General features: G+C 48.0%; 1 gene segment (V, D, J or C); it reads left to right on the top strand.

Annotated features, from left to right (window-relative positions):
• Nucleotides 1-13,759: 13,759 nt before the first annotated feature.
• On the top strand, nucleotides 13,760-14,359 carry LOC123480949. The segment is given in 2 exon segments: nucleotides 13,760-13,808; nucleotides 13,998-14,359. Coding segments are annotated over 2 exon segments (411 nt in total).
• Nucleotides 14,360-24,165: the final 9,806 nt, after the last annotated feature.

The raw sequence follows: 24,165 nt of genomic DNA, 5'->3' as shown, positions 1-24,165 counted from the left end.
GTAGATATGGACTGTAGATATGGACTGTAGATATGGACTGTAGATATGGACTGTAGATATGGACTGTATATATGGACTGTAGATATGGACTGTAGATATGGACTGGTGCTATGGACTGTAGATATGGACTGTAGATATGGACTGGTGCTATGGACTGTAGATATGGACTGTAGATATGGACTGTAGATATGGACTGTAGATATGGACTGTAGATATGGACTGTATATATGGACTGTAGATATGGACTGTAGATATGGACTGTATATATGGACTGTAGATATGGACTGTAGATATGGACTGGTGCTATGGACTGTAGATATGGACTGTAGATATGGACTGGTGCTATGGACTGTAGATATGGACTGTAGATATGGACTGTAGATATGGACTGGTGCTATGGACTGTAGATATGGACTGTAGATATGGACTGTAGATATGGACTGTAGATATGGACTGTAGATATGGACTGTAGATATTGACTGGTGCTATGGACTGTAGATATGGACTGTAGATATGGACTGGTGCTATGGACTGTAGATATGGACTGTAGATATGGACTGGTGCTATGGACTGTAGATATGGACTGTAGATATGGACTGTAGATATGGACTGGTGCTATGGACTGTAGATATGGACTGTAGATATGGACTGTAGATATGGACTGTAGATATGGACTGTAGATATGGACTGTATATATGGACTGTAGATATGGACTGTAGATATGGACTGTATATATGGACTGTAGATATGGACTGTAGATATGGACTGGTGCTATGGACTGTAGATATGGACTGTAGATATGGACTGGTGCTATGGACTGTAGATATGGACTGTAGATATGGACTGTAGATGTGGACTGTAGATATGGACTGTAGATATGGACTGTAGATATGGACTGTAGATATGGGCTGTAGATGTAAAGAGAGAAAATGTGTAACACAGCATTTGTATAAAACACAGAGAAAACAGTAATGTTTCATACTTTAATATGTTTTTACCTGTGGAGGCGGCTGTGTTCGAGTTGCAAGGGGCAGGGAAACCAGACGAGACTGCTGTTGTGGTGTGACCAGGTGAGACGGAGGAGGCAGTTGGTCCAGAAGAGGCCGCTTCGGTGGTGATAGGCAAGTGGTGCTGGTGTGCATCGTGGTGACTAAACCTCCGACGATGGATTGGAGGAGCTGGTGTTGGTAATGGTGGGGTTGAGGGGCCGACGATGGTGTGGCTGGGAGAGCAGGCACTTATTCTGCAGCTGGGGACTCTGGCGGTTCCTACAGGTGTTGCACACTGGGAGGTACTGGAGGTGGTGATGCAGCTGTCAGGAGTGGTTCCAGCGGGGGGTCCAGCAGAGGCGATGGCGTCGATGATCTCATCCATGGCAGCCCTCTCCTGTGCCCTCTGTGTTCTGAGGGCTGCCCGACGCTCTTTCTCCTCTGCCCCGGTCCTCTCCTTCTCACCCCTCTCCTGCCACTGGCGCGTGTATTCCTCCCCGGTGAGGCGTGTGGCGACCACAGGGAGTCTTCTGTATCGGTCCAGCCGATACTTCAGGACAGTAAGGATGTGCCCCAGGTCCTTCGCTATCAGTCCCCCCTCTATTAGGGGGTGCTATTCTAGGGCTGGGACAGGGGCTGGAGCAGGAACTGGGGCTTGGACTGGGGCTTGGGCTGGAGCAGGAACTGGGGCTTGGACTGGGGCTTGGGCTGGAGCAGGAACTGGGGCTTGGACTGGGGCTTGGACTGGAGCAGGAACTGGGACTGGGGCTGGAGCAGGGGCAGAGGGTCCCCCTGTGGTCGCTGGGGAGGAGGTGCTGGTGGACGGTACATTGCTGCTGGTTCCAGGAGAGGCGGTACTGGGACCCGGTAGGGACCGAGACGGCATTAATCGGGACCCTTCAATGGCTCAAAAGGGAAGAGGCCACACTTCTTAAACCCTTCCACCACATAGATCATGTCCTGAAAGCGCTGGTACAGGGGGCAGAATACTCTGGCAAATTCTGATTTGTTGACCATGTAATAGTGGTCAAAATGGCTAAGGTCTCCAGCTACCTCGGAGAACTCAGCCTTTAAAGGGCCAAAGTATAACAAGTCCAGCAGCTGCAGGACATGTGTCCAGTGTGGTGGAAGACAAAGAAGTATAACCCCTTCCCTTAGTGCCGTCGGGAGCACCTCAAGGTCCATGTGGCTCTAATGCCCATCGAAGAGGAGAAGGAGAGGGCGCTCCTTCACTGCATGCTTAATGAAGTGCTGAAACCACTTCCTGAACAGGTCCCCGTGTAACGATCCCGGCTGTCTGAGTCGGGGGTCTGGTCGTAAGCTCCAGTTTCCCGAGGGTTCGGGAACGCTCCGGGAGCGCTCGGGTTTCCGCACCTGATTCCTGTGAGCAATCTGCACACCTGGGCCTAATCAGCACCTTTCTTAGGCTCTGGCCCAACATCCAGTTCCTGCCGGATCGTTAGCCATGAACAGTAGGTGTTCGTTGTATCAGTTGAGCGTTCTAGCGTGAGTTTTGTTATTTTGCACTTTGTTGAGTTTTTGTGTCCTTACCTCCGTTTTTTGTTCCACCTGCAGTCACACGTCCGGAACCTTCACCCCACCTCTGCCTGATGGTCGGCGGCTGCCCGAGCCATCACTGGACCCAGACTGCACCCCCAACTACTCAACCACGCCGCCCGCTCTGTCCCTGGATTATTCTGCACCTTTTTGTTATCTGAATAAACCCTCACTTTCGTTCAACTCTCCTTGTCCTGGTCTGCTTCTGGGTTCTGGCTGAGGGAACTGTGACAGAACGATCCGGCCAATTATGAACCCAGCGGACCTGGACTCAGTTCGCCATGCCATTACCCAGCAGGAGAAGATGTTGGGCCATCATAGCACGGTACTACAGGAGATCGCGTTGTCAGTTCGGAACCTTTCTACCGGCCTGATGGAGGTCCAGAACCAACGCCAGTGTCCGGTGGAGGACCCACTACCGGTTTCACCCATCTCGCCTGCCGCTTCTGGAAGTTGTGTCCCTCCGTGAGCCCAAGGTTCCGACGCCGGATAAATATGAGGGGAGCTGGGAGGATGCCGTTCCTTCCTTATGCAGTGTGGATTAGTGTTCGATCTACAGCCCTACTCTTATGCCACAGACAAGGCTAGGATAGCCTTTGTGATTGAGTTGCTGCGTGGTCGAGCGCTGGAGTGGGCTTCAGCCGTTTGGGAACGACAGGATCCCTGCATGGCTTCATACCAGGGGTTCACGGCCGAGATGAGGAAGCTCTTCGACCATTCCGTCCGAGGGAGGGACGCAGCTAGGCGCCTGTTTTCTCTTCACCAAGGAACTCGCAGCGTGGGCCGATTTCGTGATCGAGTTCAAGACGTTGGCTGTGGAGAGTGGGTGGAACGAGGAGTCTTTGCAAGCGGCTTTTACCAGGGTCTGTCGGAGCAGCTCAAGGATGAGTTGATCTCCTATCCGGAGCCTAGTGACCTGGACAGCTTGGTAGCCTTGTCTATTCGGGTGGATAATCGAGTCCGAGAGCGAAGGAGGGAGAAGCAATGGGGTCCGTCCAATCGATCAGCTTCTCAGTTCCCAGTCGGGTCGGGTGGTGGACCAGAACACGCCGATCATTCTCCACCACTAAGGATTAGTGGAGAGGACCTCTCTCCCGATTCTGAACCCATGCAAGGGGGGCGGCACGGGTTAACCAAGGAGGAGCGTCAACATAGACGTAAGACCAACTGCTGCCTCTACTGTGGTCGCTCGGGACATTACATCTCCACCTGTTCCCGGCGGTCGTCAAACTGCCCGGCTCAGCTAAAGTTGGGAGGACTTTTAGCGAGCCAGTTTCAACCTCTCAGTACCTCTGTCAGACCCCGCTTCCGGCTACCCTTGTGAACAGGAATCAGAGCTTAGCGCTTAACGCTTTTATCGATTCAGGTGCCGATGGAAGCTTTCTTGATGCCGAGTTGGTGGAACAGTTGGGGCTTTCCAAGGAGCAATTGCCGGAAGCCATTGAAGCGACCACTCTGAACGGCAGTAGTCTGGCACGTATCACGATGAGGACTGAACCGGTTAAGATGCGGTTGTCAGGGAATCATTCTGAGATGATTTCATTTTTCATTCTGCCGTCTTCCCATGTTCCCTGGTCCTTGGATACCCCTGGCTGAAGGAACACAATCCCACGTTCGATTGGGTGACGGGCAAGGTAACGAAGTTGGAGCCTGGATTGTCATGCTAACTGTCTCAAGACTGCCTGCCCCCATTCGGTTCCCAGTCAGGTGATTGAGGCTAAACCTCCAGATTTGTCCCTGGTTCCCGAGACATATCACGATTTGGGGGAAGTTTTCAGTAAGCAGAAGGCTCTGTCACTCCCCTCCCCACCGACCATATGATTGTGCCATCAACCTGGTCCCTGGAGCTGTCTACCCCAAGGGAAGGTTATACAGTATCTCCCGACCTGAACGTGAGGCGTTGGAGACCTACATCAAGGAGTCCCTAGCTGCTGGTCTCGTTCGTCCCTCGTCATCACCCCTGGGGGCAGGATTCTTCTTTGTGGGTAAGAAGGATGGCTCTCTTCGACCATTGGTATTGACTATCGGGGGTTGAATGACATCACGGTCAAGAACAAGTATCCCCTGCCCTTGATGAGTTCTGCCTTCGACTCCCTTACAGGGTGCTACGGTGTTCACCAAGTTAGACCTACGCAATGCGTATCACCTGGTCCGGATCAGAGAGGGGACGAGTGGTTGACGGGTTTCAATACACCGATGGGGCACTTCGAGTATCAGGTGATGCCGTTTGGACTGACCAATGCTCCAGCGGTATTCCAGAGTATGGTGAACGACGTCCTGAGAGATATGATCGGTCTCTTCGTGTTTGTTTACCTGGATGACATTCTGATCTTCTCGAAGGAACCTTCCGACCACGTCCAGCATGTCCGGCAGGTTCTGCAGCGATTATTGGAGAATCGCCTGTTCGTGAAGGCCGAAAGTGCGAGTTTCACGCCCACACGACATCCTTTCTCGGGTACATCATCTCCAGGGGTGAGATTAGGATGGACCAGGAGAAGGTTAGAGCGGTTCTGGAATGGGCCCAGCCCGGTACGAGATTGCAGCTCCAGAGATTTTTGGGGTTTGCGAATTTCTACCGCAGATTCATCCGGGATTACAGCCGTGTGGCCGCTCCATTAACTGCCTTGACTTCCAGCATCAGGACCTTCAAGTGGAATCCGGAGGCGGATCGAGCGTTCTGGATTTGAAGAGGCGATTCACCAACGCACCGATTCTCTCTCAACCGGACACGCCCGTCAGTTCGTCGTTGAAGTGGACGCGTCTGATGTGGGAGTTGGCGCCATCCTGTCGCAGCGATGCTCCACGGACAGTAAACTCCATCCCTGCGCCTACTACTCTCGCCGCCTTTCGCCTGCGGAGAGGAATTACGATGTGGGTAACCGGGAGCTTCTCGCGGTGAAACTTGCCTTGGAGGAGTGGCGCCACTGGTTGGAGGGGGCGGAGCAACCGTTTATTGTCTGGACTGACCACAAGAATCTTGCTTACGTGCAATCGGCTAAACGTCTCAACTCCCGTCAGGCCAGGTGGGCGTTGTTTTTCGGACGATTCAAGTTTGCCCTGACGTTCCGACCTGGATCTAAGAACGGCAAGGCGGACGCCTTGTCCCGGATGTTCTCCAAGACGGAGGAGAGTGGGTCCAAGACCGAGACTATTCTCCCCCGGAACTGCGTCGTGGGAGCAGTGATGTGGAAGATTGAGGAGGAGGTGCTGGCGGCCCTTCGGACTCAGCCCGGTCCCGGTAACGGTCCACCCGGTCGGTTGTTTGTGCCTGAGTCGGTTCGTCCTGCTGTCCTCAAATGGTCCCACGCCAGCAAGATGGCTTGTCACCCGGCGTGGCTCGGACGATGGCGTTTCTTCGCAGACGCTTTTTGGTGGCCTGCCATGGCCGAGGATACTCGGGGTTTTGTTGCTGCCTGTCCAGTGTGTGCGCAGAATAAGAGTACCAATCGGCCCAGCTCTGGACTACTTCATCCCCTTCCTATTCCCAAGCGTCCATGGTCGCATCTGGCCCTGGACTTCGTCACGGGGTTGCCCGCTTCTGAGGGGAACACGGTCGTTCTGACTATCGTGGACAGATTCAGCAAGTTCGCCACTTTGTGCCTATTGCCAAGCTTCCCTCTGCCTCGGAGACGTCCGAGATCCTGGTTAGGGAGGTTTTCAGGATCCACGGTTTGCCCAGTGATATCGTTTCCGACCGTGGCCCTCAGTTTACCTCTGCTGTCTGGAAGTCCTTCTGTTTGGCCATTGGAGCTACAGTCAGTCTCACATCTGGTTTTCACCCCCCAATCCAATGGTCAGGCGGAAAGAGCCAACCAGAAGATGGAATCCACGCTACGCTGTCTGGTCTCTTCCAACCCCACCTCCTGGGCCTCTCAGTTGCCTTGGGTTGAGTATGCCCACAATACTCTCCCCTACATCGGCCACTGGGATGTCTCCCTTCCAGTGCCTGTATGGCTACCAACCTCCCCCTGTTCCCTTCTCAGGAGAAGGAGCTCTCAGTGCCTTCTGTTCAGGCCCATATTCGCGTTGCCACCGGACCTGGCATCGGGCCAGAAAAGGCACTCCTTAGAGGGTTCGGACCGGTATCAGCTCCAGGCGAATCGTCGCCGGATCCCCGCTCCCACCTATACCATCGGAGATAGGGTTTGGTTGGCCACACGGGATCTTCCGTTACGGACTGAGTCTAGGAAGTTGTTACCGAAGTTTATTGGTCCGTTTGTGGTGGAGAAGGTGATCAATCCAGTGGCAGTGCGACTCAAACTACCGAGGACGCTCAGAGTCCATCCCACTTTTCATGTCTCCTGCCTCAAGCCTGTCTTCCTCAGTCCTCTGTTGCCTCCTCCGCCTCCTCCTCCTCCTCCTCGGATGATCGGAGGTGGTCCTGCCTACACGGTGCGTCGCATTATGGATGCCAGACGGCGGGGCCGGGGTTTCCAGTATCTCGTGGACTGGGAGGGTATGGTCCGGAGGAGAGGAGTTGGATTCCGCGGCGACAGGTCCTAGATGCGGATCTCATCAGGGGACTTTTACCGCCTCCATCCTGGCGCTCCGGGAGTCCGCCCGGTGGCGTTTCGCGGAGGGGTACTGTAACGATCCCGGCTGTCTGAGTCGGGGTCTGGTCGTAAGCTCCAGTTTCCCGAGGGTTCGGGGAACGCTCCGGGAGCGCTCGGGTTTCCGCACCTGATTCCTGTGAGCAATCTGCACACCTGGGCCTAATCAGCACCTTTCTTAGGCTCTGGCCCAACATCCAGTTCCTGCCGGATCGTTAGCCATGAACAGTAGGTGTTCGATTTGTATCAGTTGAGCGTTCTAGCGTGAGTTTTGTTATTTTGCACTTTGTTGAGTTTTTGTGTCCTTACCTCCGTTTTTGTTCCACCTGCAGTCACACGTCCGGAACCTTCACCCCACCTCTGCCTGATGGTCGGCGGCTGCCGAGCCATCACTGGACCCAGACTGCACCCCCCCAACTACTCAACCACGCCGCCCGCTCTGTCCCTGGATTATTCTGCACCTTTTTGTTATCTGAATAAACCCTCACTTTCGTTCAACTCTCCTTGTCCTGGTCTGCTTCTGGGTTCTGGCTGAGGGAACTGTGACACCCCGTCCTGAACAATGTAGCCACAGTTTGACCGTCCATACAAGGCGTCCTCCCCAGCTGCGTTGAAGCTGGCCAGCACTGTGATGTGCTCCTTGGTCCCCGGAGCCTGCTGGTATGTGTGTTTTGTGCCCCGGGGATTCAGCATTTATAACTCATCGCAGTTATACATTTGTCTGGATTTCTCCCTCAACCCACTCTTTTCCAAGTGCTCCTCATAGCGAAGAAGGAGTTGGACTGGTGTCTCTCCCCCTGTTCAGTGTGTCCGGCCTCCTCATGCTCAGGTTCTTGTGCCTCCTCCACTCTTCCCCATTGGTGGGATTGTTTCCCCTGGGTGCCGAAACCTACAATAGAATGGAATATATAATTGTCCATCCAGGATGAAAATGTTTATTTTGGCATCACCATACACATCCACATTTACATCACACACATTGAGAACAGTCAGTCCACCAATCTACATACATAAACACACAGAACACCAAATACCTGCGGATTTTGTCTGCATATTTCATCAGCCTCTTGTCTGGTGAAGGGGAACCCATGGCTGGCGCAGTAGATACAGCACTGCACCAGATAATTAATTACCCATAAGGCTGCATACCTCTGGCAGTGTACGAGAAAATGCAGCTCTGTCTCAACCTCTCTCTGAGGGCAGAGTGAGCACAACCATGTCCACTCTGGGTAGCCAAATATGTCTGTGACGGAGGGTTTCTATGGCCAGACTGTGTTCACGGAGTCTGTACATAGTCAGTACTTTTCTCCGTTTTCTATCAGTCACAGTGGTCAGACAGTATGTCTGTTTAGAGCCAAATAGCATTGAATTTTACTTAGATTTTTTGTGGTGTCTTTCTAGTAGGTGATATTTAATATTGCAAATAGATTGTAGCTTCCATCAATGAATCTGTATCCTTTCTATTCTCATAGTTTCTGCAGATTGTAAATTAAAGCTACGTTTTTTTGCTAAGAGTATTATTATATTATTGATCGATTGACTATGACTTTTCAGACCCCTCCATTAGTACTATTTGCAGAGTTAACCTCCAGGTAAATGTTGCAATTCGTCAGCCATTCCTGAACCTGCGATCAAAAACAAGCTACATATGGACAGTGCCAAAACAAATAATCGAATGATTCTGTCTCTTCGCAGCAAAATCTGCAGAGCTGGGATGGTTGTTATCTGAGCGCGACGTTTGTTGTTGAACGCTGAATGCTGAAATGAGAGACCTCAGTTTATTGTTTTTGTAAAGTTGTGACAGTGTGATTGTATATACTTTTGGATTTTGGATCCCCCGCGGCTGGGAACACTACTATCTGTCCCGGGATCCTGCCAGAGACACGGAAACGCAGCTAGCCTAGTTGGCCCGGCAGTCTCAAATCGAGGTCGCTATTGAACGTTTTCAACGCAGCAGGAGCTGCTTTATTCCAGAACAATGTGGACCGCCCGGACTTTCAATGTAGCCACTGTTTGCTTGCAGAGGACTACAGGGTTGAAGTGGCTACTCTCAGCTTTACAAGTAGCAAACTGACACAAGCTACTGGGGAACACACACCCGCCTACTTTTTCATTTTTCTTCCACCCCAGTAGCCGGACGCGGCTCTGGCCTGGTGGAAGTGCCGCCGCCGTGTCGGCTCTCCACAGCCAACTGTCCGGTACTCTGCAGGGATCCCTCCCCGAAGGGGTCTCCCCCATCCCTGGAGAACGGAGCTAGTGGGATGCTCCTGGATGACTTGGGGGATGTTCCTGTTCTCGACCCAACCATCCATGGAGATACGTCACTCGCCGTGGAAGTCGAAGAAAGCATCCTCTGGCAACGGAGGCCGGACACAGACCAGAAACGGCTTTGGCGCCCTGAATCCAGAGGTTCCGGCGCCTTCTTCCTTAGCGGCTTCCAATTCGAGATCGGATCCGGAGGTACCTGCGCCTTCGTCCTCTGTTCTGTCTCCCTCTCCGGTGGCTTCTACCTCGGGTTCAGATCCTCAGAGCTCCCACCCTCATCAGACCGTGAGGCTGCCTGAGAGACCGGCCCATTCATCATCCACGATGGATACTACAGCCGGCTCGGTTCCATCGGGCCCCACCGCCCTTCGGTCCTCGAGGGGTCCTGGACCTCCTCAGCTGTTTTACCAGCTGTCATCATCGGCAGCTCTGTGGTGAAAAACATCTCGGTTCCCAGTGCAAAAACTGCAATTAGTTGGTTGTAATTTTGGATAGAGCAGACATTTCCATATCTTTTTTTGTTAGATGCATGTGTGACATACAGTGAGGGAAAAAAGTATTTGATCCCCTGCTGATTTTGTACGTTTGCCCACTGACAAAGACATGATCAGTCTATAATTTTAATGGTAGGTTTATTTGAAAAGTGAGAGACAGAATAACAACAAAAAAATCCAGAAAAACGCATGTCAAAATTTTTATAAATTGATTATCATTTTAAAACCCCATTATTTCCCCCCTTCATTTCTCCCATAGCAACGGCCAACGAACCAGAGGTAGAAAATGCTGACTCCTTTCAGTTTTTTAGGACTACAAGCTGGCGAGCTCTGTAGGATAGAATATAATATCTAAAGAGCTGATGGTCTCATCATGTCCTGTAGGGGGACCTCTATCTTTAATAATGTGAACGTCTCTACAGTCTGAACCAGTCATTTGCATGATGTATTCAGATCATCAGTGTCCCTCCCACTTCACTGACATGTTCAATATGGTGAAACCTGCCGTGGTCTACTGATTGTCATCTATTCATCTATGTGACACTCCTCTTTTATTCTGTACATTGATACCAGACTCTTTCCAGCACTCTCACATATAACGTGATCAAACATGTTCACATTTCTCTTCACTGTTACTGTCTTAGTGCTTTGTGCTGCAGGTACAGTTTCATAATGTTTAATTTATTTAACCAGGAAAGTTAAGAACTAAATTCTTATTTACAATGACGGCCTTCTATAGTTATAGATATTGATGTTTCCAAGCATACGTTCACTTCACCTGAGTCTTGATGTATTCAGGTCTAACTGTATCTAACTCTATTGATTTAATTCTCACTGTATCCTTACAGGTCTTGTTGAGGGGAGTGAAGTCACTCAGACACCCACCATACTCTGGGGACTGAAAGACAGTGATGCTCAGATGAACTGCAGTCACACTAAGGGATCTACCTACTTCCAGATGTACTGGTACAGACAGCGTCCAGGAGAGGGAATTAAGCAGGTTGCCCTCACTTCTCCCAATTCCAAATCTGAGTATTCAGGGGATTTCAGTGAAGACAAATATCCAACTGTTAAGACAGATGCTGAGAGTGGATCTTTCACAGTGAAGAAGGTGGAGGCAGGAGACAGCGGCATGTACTTCTGTGCTGTGTATGAACACAGTGATACAGACGACAAGCACAGCTGCACAAAAACCCCCAGAGTTTCAATAGGATGGAATATAATATGTAAAGAGATGGTCTCATCACGTACTGTAGGGGGACCTCTAACTCTAGTTCTTCTAATGTCTGATGGTTTCATTGTCATGATCATGTAATCAGTCATGTTCACAGTGAGGTCCTATGAGCAAGCTTTACAGTACAGGCTTCCTGACACTCCCTCTAACACTCTCACTATCCACCACCCTAAAGGAAACAGGATACTACAACATCAGCCCCTCTCCTTTCACCTCAGAGCTTCATCCAGGAGACACTCATATCACTCCTCCACTGAGGCTTCCTCATCATCATCGTCTTCCTCAGCATCTTCATCATCTTCTCCTTTATCATCATGTTCAGGGTTCTGATTCACCTGGCAGCTCTACCACTCTGGGTGACAGGTATTAAATCACTTACGATGAGAAGCCTAACAAATCTACGAATGTCATCAAACTGAATAAAATATCCTCTCTCTCTCTCTCTCTCTCTCTCTCTCTCTCTCTCTCTCTCTCTCTCTCTCTCTCTCTCTCTCTCTCTCTCTCTCTCTCTCTCATCTCTCTCTCTCTCTCATCTCTCTCTCTCTCTCTCTCTCTCTCTCTCTCTCTCTCTCTCTCTCTCTCTCTCATCTTCTCTCCCTTTCTCTCTCTCTCTCTCTCTCTCTCATCTTCTCTCCATCTCTCTCTCTCTCTCTCTCTCTCTCTCTCTCTCTCTCTCTCTCTCTCCCCTCTCTCCCCCCCCTCTCTCTCTGTCTCTCTCTCGCTCCACAGGACAGTCGTTTAGTGGCATGGTTAATCAGAGCCCTGTTGCACTAATAGAAGGACCTGGAGGAAACGTTCAACTCACCTGCAGACATACTGTTCCTAACTACTACAGTCGTGGTCAAAAGTTTTGAGAATGACACAAGTATTGGTCTTCACAAAGTTTGCTGCTTCATTGTTATGAGATATTTTTGTCAGATGTTACTATGGTATACTGAAGTATAGTTACAAGCATTCCATAAGCGTCAAAGGCTTTTATTGACAATTACATTAAGTTTATGCAAAGAGTCAATATTTGCAGTGTTGACACTTCTTTTTCAAGACCTCTGCAATCCGCCCTGGCATGCTGTCAATTAACTTCTGGGCCACATCCTGACTGATGGCAGCCCATTCTTGCATAATCAATGCTTGGAGTTTGTCAGAATTTGTGGGGTTTTGTTTGTCCACCCGCCTCTTGAGGATTGACCACAAGTTCTCAATGGGATTAAGGTGTGGGGAGTTTCCTGGCCATGGACCCAAAATGTTGATGTTTTGTTCCCGAGCCACTTAGTTATCACTTTCGCCTCATGGCAAGGTGCTCCATCATGCTGGAAAAGGCATTGGTCGTCACCAAACTGTTCTTGGATGGTTGGGAGAAGTGGCTCTCGGAGGATGTGTTGGTACCATTCTTTATTCATGGCTGTGTTATTAGGCAAAATTGTGAGTGAGCCCACTCCCTTGGCTGAGAAGCAACCCCACACATGAATGGTCTCAGGGTGCTTTACTGTTGGCATGACACAGGACTGATGGTAGTGCTCACCTTGTCTTCTCCGGACAAGCTTTTTTCCCGGATGCCCCAAACAATCGGAAAGGGGATTCATCAGAGAAAAATGACTTTACCCCAGTCCTCAGCAGTCCAATTGCCCTGTACCTTTTGCAGAATATCAGTCTGTCCCTGATGTTTTTCCTGGAGAGAAGTGGCTTCCTCGCTGCCCTTCTTGACACCAGGCCATCCTCCAAAAGTATTCGCCTCACTGTGCGTGCAGATGCACTCACACCTGCCTGCTGCCATTCCTGAGCAAGCTCTGCACTGGTGGTGCCCGATCCCGCAGCTGAATCAACTTTAGAGACGGTCCTGGTGCTTGCTGGACTTTCTTGGTCGCCCTGATGCCTTCTTTACAACAATTGAACCTCTCTCCTTGAAGTTCTTGATGATCCGATAAATGGTTGATTTAGGTACAATCTTACTAGCAGCAATATCCTTGCCTGTGAAGCCCTTTTTGTGCAAAGCAATGATGACGGCACGTGTTTCCTTGCAGGTAACCATGGTTAACAGAGGAAGAACAATGATTTCAAGCACCACCCTCCTTTTAAAGCTTCCAGTCTGTTATTCTAACTCAATCAGCATGACTCTCACCTGTGTTAACGAGAGAATCACTGACATGATGTCAGCTGGTCCTTTTGTGGCAGGGGTGAAATGCAGTGGAAATGTTTTTTGGGGATTAAGTTCATTTTCATGGCAAAGAGGGACTTTGCAATTAATTTGCAATTCATCTGATCACTCTTCATAACATTATGGAGTATATGCAAATTGCCATCATAAAAACTGAGGCAGCAGACTTTGTGAAAATTAATATATGTGTAATTCTCAAAACTTTTGACCACGACTGTACAAGCTGGCGAGCTCTATAGGATAGAATATAACATCTAAAGAGCTGATGGTCTCATCATGTCCTGTAGGGGGACCTCTATCTTTAATAATGTGAACGTCTCTACAGTCTGAACCAGTCATTTGCATGATGTATTCAGATCATCAGTGTCCCTCCCACTTCACTGACATGTTCAATATGGTGAAACCTGCCGTGGTCTACTGATTGTCATCTATTCATCTATGTGACACTCCTCTTTTATTCTGTACTGTACATTGATACCAGACTCTTTCCAGCACTCTCACATATACCGTGATCAAACATGTTCACATTTCTCTTCACTGTTACTGTCTCACTGCTCTGTGCTGCAGGTACAGTTTCATAATGTTTCATTTATTTAACCAGGAAAGTTAAGAACTACATTCTTATTTACAATGACGGCCTTCTATAGTTATAGATATTGATGTTTCCAAGCATACGTTCACTTCACCTGAGTCTTGATGTATTCAGGTCTAACTGTATCTAACTCTATTGATTTCATTCTCACTGTATCCTTACAGGTCTTGTTGAAGGGAGTGAAGTCACTCAGACACCCACCATACTCTGGGGACTGAAAGACAGTGATGCTCAGATGAACTGCAGTCACACTAAGGGATCTGCCTACTACCAGATGTACTGGTACAGACAGCGTCCAGGAGAAGGAATTAAGCAGGTAGCCTTCACTTCTCCCAATTCCAAATCTGAGTATTCAGGGGATTTCAGTGAAGACAAATATCCAACTGTTAAGACAGATGCTGAGAGTGGATCTTTCACAGTGAAGAAGGTGGAGGCAGGAGACAGCGGCATGTACTTCTGTGCTGTGAGTGAACACAGTGATACAGACGACAAGCACAGCTGCACAAAAACCCCAGAGTTTCAATAGGATGGAATATAATATGTAAAGAGATGGTCTCATCACGTACTGTAGGGGAACCTCTAACTCTAGTTCTTCTAATGTCTGATGGTTTCATTGTCATGATCATGTAATCAGTCATGTTCACAGTGAGGTCCTATGAGCAAGCTTTACAGTACAGGCTTCCTGACACTCCCTCTAACACTCTCACTATCCACCACCCTAAAGGAAACAGGATACTACAACATCAGCCCCTCTCCTTTCACCTCAGAGCTTCATCCAGGAGACACTCATATCACTCCTCCACTGAGGCATCCTCATCATCATCGTCTTCCTCAGCATCTTCATCATCATAATCTTCTCCTTCATCATCATGTTCAGAGTTCTGATTCACCTGGCAGCTCTACCACTCTGGGTGACAGGTATTACATCACTTACGATGAGAAGCCTAACAAATCTACTAATGTCATCAAACTGAATAAAATATCCTCTCTCTCTCTCTCTCTCTCTCTCTCTCTCTCTCTCTCTCTCTCTCTCTCTCTCTCTCATCTCTCTCTCTCGCTCCTTCTCTCTCACCTTATCTCCCTCTCCTCTCTCTCTCTCTCCACAGGAGAGTCGTTTAGTAGCATGGTTAATCAGAGCCCTGTTGCACTAATAGAAGGACCTGGAGGAAACGTTCAACTCACCTGCAGCCATGCTATCCCTAACTACTATGTGATTTTATGGTACCAACAGTCAGCAGGAGACACTGCTATGAAACTCATTGGTTATGTAAATGTCCAGTCAGTAACCTTGGAGTCACCACTTGAAAAGCACTTCAATGTGAGTGGAGATGGTGAGAAAGAGGCTTATCTTCATCTCCTGAGTCTGAGAGGACCTGAAGACAGTGCAGTTTATTACTGTGCAGCCAGCCAACACAGTGATGTAGAGTACCTTCTCTCCTCTACATAAACCCTATCTGATAGTAGTATTAGCACACTGCTCAGAACACCTGCATCTGAGGTGTGACTTTGATTCAGTGCCAATGAATAAACACAGATGGATTATGACATAAGCAAGGTGATATCTGTCCTAGTACAGTACACTGGTATTACAGTTTAGTGTCAACACTCATTAACATCAATTATGCAACGTTACAATGTCATATTCCATTACTCCTCCACTGCATAGATGTGATTCACATGACTACTCCCCCCCCCCTCTTCCCCACCTCCCACATCTCTCTCTCCCCCTTTCTCTTGCTCTCTCCCCCACCGCCCGTCTCTCTCTCTCTCTCCCCTCTTTCTCTCTCCCCAGCCCCCCTCTCTCTTTGACTTTGTGCCAATCAAATCAAATTGAATTTGTCACATGCACCGAATACAACAGGTGTAGACCTTACAGTGAAATGCTTACCTACAGGCCCTTAACCAACATTGCAGTTCAAGAAATAGAGTTAAGAAAATAATTAAACAAAAGTAAAAAATAAAATAAAAGTAACACAATAAAATAACAATAACGAGGCCATATACAGGGGGTACCGGTACCGAGTCAATGTGCGGGGGTACAGGTTAGTCAAGGTAATTTGTACATGTAGCAGGGGTAAAGTGATTATGCATAGATAATAAACAGCGAGGGTCAATGTAAATACTCTGGGTGGCCATTTGATTAATTGTTCACCAGTCTTATGGCTTGGGGGTAGAAGTTGTTAAGGAGCCTTTTGGTCCTAGACTTGGCGCTCCAGTACCGCTTGCCGTGCGGTAGAAGAGAGAACAGTCTATGACTTGGGTGACTGGAGTCGTTGACCATTTTGTGGGCCTTCCTCTGACACCGCCTGGTATAGAGGTCCTGGATGGCAGGAAGCTTGGCCCCAGTGATGTACTGGGCTGTACGTACTACCCTCTGTAGCGCCTTACGGTCGGATGCCAGAAGACAGTGCAGTGTGTTACTGTTCTGACCTGAAGACAGTGCAGTGTATTACTGTTCTGACCTGAAGACAGTGCAGTTTATGACTGTTCTGACCTGAAGACAGTGCAGTGTATTACTGTTCTGACCTGAAGACAGTGCAGTGTGTTACTGTTCTGACCTGAAGACAGTGCAGTGTATTACTGTTCTGACCTGAAGACAGTGCAGTGTATTCCTGTTCTGACCTGAAGACAGTGCAGTGTATTACTGTTCTGACCTGAAGACAGTGCAGTGTATTACTGTTCTGAGCTGAAGACAGTGCAGTGTATTACTGTTCTGACCTGAAGACAGTGCAGTGTATTACTGTTCTGACCTGAAGACAGTGCAGTGTATTACTGTTCTGACCTGAAGACAGTGCAGTGTATTACTGTTCTGACCTGAAGACAGTGCAGTGTATTACTGTTCTGACCTGAAGACAGTGCAGTGTATTACTGTTCTGACCTGAAGACAACACAGTGATGTAGATACCCTTCCCTCTTCTACAAAAACCCCTTCTGATCCGTTACTCCATAACTGCAGTGTACATCAACACCCAGCAGACCTGCTATCCACCGCTGTAGATGTCTGAGCATATGGAGGAAGTTGTTATCAAACCTCTATACCAAATAATGTGGTTGATGTTGTTGCTTTGAACAAACGGTTTGGGTATTTCTTCAAATTACAGCCTATTTCTAGTGTGATTACTGCAGAATCTATAACGTAGATCAAATCTAAAGACTAAAAAAGACAAATACTTTCAATGATGTAGTTACCGGTATGTTCCACAATACACCTTTAAGTTGAACAGGAGACCTGTAAGTGAACAAGGTATCTGCTTGAATATCAACGTAAGTTCTGACGTCAAAGTGATGTCATTTCCTTCCCCTCCGGCAGCTCAGTTCACCTCACCGTCTCTATTGACTTATTTCCTCTCACCCCTATGGACTCTGGTCTAAAGTAGTGCACTATAAAGGGAATAGGGTGCCATTTGGGATGCAGTATACATTTGACACTCCCACTAGCTGACAACACATCTCTGACTATCTGAAAACCCTTTCTCCTTGTCCATGTGACACTTCTCTCCAGAACCATCAACATGATCACGCTCCTCATACAAGTAGCAACTCTACTACTATGGGTGACAGGTACTAAGTCCCTCATGAAAGATATATTTATTATTGAAGTATATTGCTACTGTATATTTCATATTGTCTGTTTTCATCCACAGGGCTGTCACAAACAGACAATATTCACCAGACTCCTACTGAAATACTAAAAAGACCTGAAGATAAAGTTCAGCTCAGCTGCAGCCACAATGTTCCAAACTACTACATGATACTGTGGTACCAACAGTCAGCCCAAAACACTGCTCTGAAACTCATTGGGTATGTGAGACTCACCAGTCCAACAGTGGAAGATTCCTTTAAAGAGCGTTTTAATGTGAGTGGAGATGGTGCAGCTGACAACATGGCGTATCTACATATTCCCAAACTGAGAGAAGCTGAAGACAGTGCAGTGTATTTCTGTGCTGCTAGTTCAGCACAGTGTTTCACTATACCCTCTCTCCTCTACAAAAACCCTCTCTGATCCTCTCATATAATACTGACTACAGCTCTATACACCTGCACCTGTCTTCAACCACTTCAACAACACTTTGCTATGAACCATTTGATATCAAACAGATGGTAATGATACTGTTATAAGTGGCTGGTTTAGATGGTTTAGGTGCACTTCCTCAGTTCTCCAGCAGGAGGAGGTGTTTCTCCACACATATTTAGAAGCGGCTGTATAGTGGCACTCTATGGGCCCTGGTCAAAGGTAGTGCCCTATATAGGGAATAGGGTGCCACTTGGGATGAAAACGCTTTCTAAATGTCTGTCTCGCCCTACCGTACCTCCACTAGGAGGCCTGGCTCACCCTACCGTACCTCCACTAGGAGGCCTGGCTCGCCCTACCGTATCTCCCCTAGGAGCCTTGGATCACCCTACCGTATCTCCCCTAGGAGGCCTGGCTCGCCCTACCGTACCTCCCCTAGGAGGCCTGGCTCACCCTACCGTACCTCCTTGCCCGTCCAAATAAAATATTGAAATATTGATACAGTGGTCCTCTGTAGCTCAATTGGTAGAGCATGGCGCTTGTAACGCCTGGGTAGTAACGCCTGGGTAGTGGGTTCGATCCCCGGGACCACCCATACGTGAAAAAATGTATGCACGCATGACTGTAAGTCGCTTTGGATAAAATGGTCTGCTAAATGGCATATTATTATTATTATTATTGATAATTATTTGACCAAGAAGCACACTAACAGAAAGACGCATCAATCTCAGATAAAGCATCTTATCGAGCGAAACAGCGCCTCTCTGTCTTTGTATGTGTAGACCATGTATCTGATGCTGTCTGGACAAAAGGAGTATGGCATGTCAAACCAGACAGCATCAGATACAAGGGCTACATACTAAATTTAGGGTGTGAGCATGGGTGCATTAGTGTGTGTGTATGTGTGTATGTGAAGAGTGTCAGGGTCAGTGTGTGGCTGAGTGGTAGAGACCTCAGGATGGCTGAGTGGTAGAGACCTGAGGATGGCTGAGTGGTAGACCTGAGGATGGCTGAGTGGTAGAGACCTTAGGATGGCTGAGTGGTAGAGACCAGAGGATGGCTGTGTGGTAGAGACCTGAGGATGGCTGAGTGGTAGAGACCTGAGGATGGCTGAGTGGTAGACCTGAGGATGGCTGAGTGGTAGAGACCTGAGGATGGCTGAGTGGTAGACCTGAGGATGGCTGAGTGGTAGAGACCTGAGGATGGCTGAGTGGTAGAGACCTGGGGATGGCTGAGTGGTAGAGACCTGAGGATGGCTGAGTGGTAGAGACCTGGGGATGGCTGAGTGGTAGAGACCTGAGGATGGCTGAGTGGTAGAGACCTGAGGATGGCTGAGTGGTAGAGACCAGAGGATGGCTGAGTGGTAGAGACCTGGGGATGGCTGAGTGGTAGAGACGTGAGGATGGCTGAGTGGTAGAGACCTGAGGATGGCTGAGTGGTAGAGACCTGAGGATGGCTGAGTGGTAGACCTGAGGATGGCTGAGTGGTAGAGACCTTAGGATGGCTGAGTGGTAGAGACCAAAGGATGGCTGAGTGGTAGAGACCTGAGGATGGCTGAGTGGTAGAGACCTGAGGATGGCTGAGTGGTAGACCTGAGGATGGATGAGTGGTAGAGACCTGAGGATGGCTGAGTGGTAGAGACCTGGGGATGGCTGAGTGGTAGAGACCTGAGGATGGCTGAGTGGTAGAGACCTGAGGATGGCTGAGTGGTAGAGACCAGAGGATGGCTGAGTGGTAGAGACCTGGGGATGGCTGAGTGGTAGGGACGTGAGGATGGCTGAGTGGTAGAGACCTGAGGATGGCTGAGTGGTAGAGACCTGAGGATGGCTGAGTGGTAGAGACCAGAGGATGGCTGAGTGGTAGAGACCTGAGGATGGCTGAGTGGTAGAGACCAGAGGATGGCTGAGTGGTAGAGACCTGAGGATGGCTGAGTGGTAGAGACCTGAGGATGGCTGAGTGGTGGTAGAGACCTGAGGATGGCTGAGTGGTAGAGACCTGAGGATGGCTGAGTGGTAGAGACCAGAGGATGGCTGAGTGGTAGAGACCTGAGGATGGCTGAGTGGTAGAGACCTGAGGATGGCTGAGTGGTGGTAGAGACCTGAGGATGGCTGAGTGGTAGAGACCTGAGGATGGCTGAGTGGTAGAGACATGAGGATGGCTGAGTGGTAGAGACTTGAGGATGGCTGAGTGGTAGAGACCTGAGGATGGCTGAGTGGTAGAGACTTGAGGATGGCTGAGTGGTAGAGACCTGAGGATGGCTGAGTGGTAAAGACCTGACGATGGCTGAGTGGTAGAGACCTGAGGATGGCTGAGTGGTAGAGACCTGAGGATGGCTGAGTGGTAAAGACCTGACGATGGCTGAGTGGTAGAGACCTGAGGATGGCTGAGTGGTAGAGACCTGAGGATGGCTGAGTGGTAGAGACCTGAGGATGGCTGAGTGGTAGAGACCTGAGGATGGCTGAGTGGTAGAGACTTGAGGATGGCTGAGTGGTAAAGACCTGACGATGGCTGAGTGGTAGAGACCTGAGGATGGCTGAGTGGTAGAGACCTGAGGATGGCTGAGTTGTAGAGACCTGAGGATGGCTGAGTGGTAGAGACTTGAAGATGGCTGAGTGGTAGAGACTTGAAGATGGCTGAGTGGTGGAGACCCGAGAACAGCTGAGTGGTAGAGACCTGAGGATGGCTGAGTGGTAGAGAACTTAGGATGGCTGAGTGCATTCGGAAAGTATTCAGACCCCTTGACTTTTTCAACATTTTGTTACATCTCAGCCTTATTCTAAAATGGATTATTAAACAGATATACCTTATTCAGACCCTTTGCTATGAGACTCCAAATTGAGCTCAGGTGCATCCTGTTTCCATTAATCATCCTAGAGATGTTTCTACAACTTGATTGGAGTCCACCTGTGGTAAATTCAATTGATTGGACACGATTTGGAAAGGCACACACCTTTCTATATAAGGTCCCAAAGTTGACAGTGCATGTCAGAGCAAAAACCAAGCCATGAGGTCGAAGGAATTGACCGTAGAGCGCCGAGACAGGATTGTGTCGAGGCACAAAAAATAAATAAATATCTGCAGCATTGAAGGTCCCCAAGAAAACAGTGGCCTCCATCATTCTTCAATGGAAGAAGTTTGGAACAACCAAGAGTCTTCCTAGAGCTGGAAACCCGGCCAAACTGAGCAATCGGAGGAAACAAGATTCTCTGGTCTGATGAAACCAATATTGAACTCTTTGGCCTGAATGCCAGAGTCACATCTGGAGGAAACCTGGCACCATCCCTACGGTGAAGCATGGTGGTGGCAACATCATGATGTGGGGATGTTTTTCAGCGGCAAGGACTGGGAGACTAGTCAGGATCGAGGGAAAGATGAACAGAGTAAAGTACAGAGAGATCCTTGATGAAAACCTGCTCCAGAGCGCTCAGGACCTCTGACTGGGGCGAATGTTCACCTTCCATCAGGACAACGACCCTAAGCACACAGTAAAGACAATGCAGCAGTGGCTTCGGGACAAGTCTCTGAATGTCCTTGAGTGCCCAGCCAGAGCCGGGAATTGAACCCGATCGAACATCTCTGGAGAGACCTGAAAATAGCTGTGCAGCGATGCTCCCCATCCAACCTGATAGAGCTTGAAAGGATCTGCAGAGAAGAATGGGAGAAACTCCCCAAATACAGGTGTGCCAAGCTTGTAGCGTCATACCCAAGAAGATTCTAGGCTGTAATCGCTGCCAAAGTTGCTTCAATAATGTACTGAGTAAAGGGTCTGAATACTTATGCAAATGTGATATTTCCGTTTTTTTAATTTTTATACATTTGTAAAAAATTCTAAAAAACAGTTTTTGCTTTGTCATTATGGATTATTGTGTGTAGATTGATGAGGGGAAAAACTACTTATTCAATTTTAAAATAAGGCTGTAACGTAACAAAATGTGGAAAAAGTCAAGGGATCTGAATACTTTCCGAATACAGTACTTCCATTTATTGTTCAACTGGTACCCTTCAGACAAGTCTTGTAAGGCCTGTGGGCATCCTAGAGCAAAACCAATAGGCTGTACCGACTTCAGTCGAGTCCAAAGACGCTTGTGGGTCTCATCTTTCCATACAGGGCTCATAATAGTTTCTAACCGTTGGGAAGCTACAGATGATTTCATGAGAAGGCCAATTTTCAGGATGTCTCATGGTCTGACAAACACCGGTCTAGCTCTGTCACCTTTCACCCCAGATGTGGAAGTGCAACGTCGGCGGAGGGGGTGGATTGAAACGCATCCAATGCAAAGATACCTCTAGCTTAAATTGACAGATTTTTATGGGGAATTCTTTACTCTGCTTATTAGATTTCCACGGGGCGCGGACTTCGACTCTAGGGGGTTAAGTAAAAATACTTTCAAGTACTACTTAAGTCGTTTTTTGGGAGGATGAAGGCAGTAAAGAGAGAGGAGGATGAAGGCAGTAAAAGAGAGAGGAGGATGAAGGCAGTAAAAGAGAGAGGAGGATGAAGGCAGTAAAAAGAGAGAGGAGGATGAAGGCAGTAAAAAGAGAGAGGAGGATGAAGGCAGTAAAAAGAGAGAGGAGGATGAAGGCAGTAAAAAGAGAGAGGAGGATGAAGGATGTAAGGAGAGAGAGGAGGATGAAGACAGTAAAAAGAGAGAGGAGGATGAAGACAGTAAAAAGAGAGAGGAGGATGAAGACAGTAAAGAGAGAGAGGAGGATGAAGGCTGTAAAGTGTAAAGGAGCAACGTAATATTTTAGACATTATTCCCTTGTTGTGGTATTCAAAGGACACTGCTTAATACTGATTTCTTACCGTATCATAATACAAACATTAGTTGCAATGACGTGAAGAAGTGTGTTGTGTTGTTCATGTTTTTGCTATTGTATTCAATTTCGCAAATTAAAACCAATGGTAAAACAGGGAGTTAACATTGCTTCTGTTTTTCTGTATTTTCAGGGGGAAATGTTAAATGTATAACGTTTAAAGGTGAAACAATGTCCACTAATGAGGAAATCTAAATTAAAAGATGAACATTTAATTTGACAGTATATTACCAGATAAAATATACAATAAGTGAACAAAACATTAGGAACACCTTCTTAGTATTGAGTTGCATTGGATGCGTCTCATCTGCTTATGTTGCACTTCCACATCTGTGGTGAAAGGTGTTTGTCAGACCATGACAGCAGTTTGTGTTTCCAGACAGACAGGCAGACAGACAGACAGACAGACAGGCAGACAGACAGACAGACAGACAGGCAGACAGACAATCCACTGCATCCGCCTACATTGCACTTCCGCATCTGGGGTGAAAGGTGACAGAGCTAGAGGAGAGAGCAGTGTTTGTCAGACCATGAGACATCCCCAAAATTGGTCTTCTCAGGAAAAAATCTGTAGCGAACGGTTTGGCCTTCAAACTATTGTATGTGAGCTCACTGTGGAAAGGGAAGACTCTCATGAACACGATGGTGTGTTCCGTTTTATTTGGGTTTTCTGTTATGTAATGAAATGTTTTGAATGTTGTGCTTTTTTTACTGTTCATGTTTATTACTATGTCTGCCTGGTTGTCTGGCTGTGGCTGGTGTCACCAGATCATTCTATTAGTCTACTGGTGTCACCAGAGCATTCTATTAGTCTACTGGTGTCACCAGATCATTCTATTAGTCTACTGGTGTCACCAGATCATTATATTAGTCTACTGGTGTCACCAGATCATTATATTAGTCTACTGATGTCACCAGAGCATTCTATTAGTCTACTGGTGTCACCAGAGCATTCTATTAGTCTACTGGTGTCACCAGATCATTCTATTAGTCTACTGGTGACACCAGATCATTATATTAGTCTACTGGTGTCACCAGAACATTCTATTAGTCTACTGGTGTCACCAGATCATTCTATTAGTCTACTGGTGTCACCAGATCATTCTATTAGTCTACTGGTGTCACCAGATCATTCTATTAGTCTACTGGTGTCACCAGATCATTATATTAGTCTACTGGTGTCACCAGATCATTATATTAGTCTACTGGTGTCACCAGATCATTCTATTAGTCTACTGGTGTCACCAGATCATTATATTAGTCTACTGGTGACACCAGATCATTCTATTAGTATACTGGTGTCACCAGATCATTCTATTAGTCTACTGGTGTCACCAGATCATTCTATTAGTCTACTGGTGTCACCAGATCATTCTATTAGTATACTGGTGTCACCAGATCATTATATTAGTCTACTGGTGTCACCAGATCATTCTATTAGTCTACTGGTGTCACCAGATCATTATATTAGTCTACTGGTGTCACCAGATCATTCTATTAGT

This window comes from Coregonus clupeaformis, unplaced genomic scaffold (genome assembly GCF_020615455.1).
Source record: "Coregonus clupeaformis isolate EN_2021a unplaced genomic scaffold, ASM2061545v1 scaf0716, whole genome shotgun sequence".
In the NCBI taxonomy this organism is placed as follows: domain Eukaryota; kingdom Metazoa; phylum Chordata; class Actinopteri; order Salmoniformes; family Salmonidae; genus Coregonus; species Coregonus clupeaformis.
The sequence above is the reverse complement of the archived record's forward strand: the minus strand, read 5'-3'. Positions and strand labels throughout refer to the sequence as shown.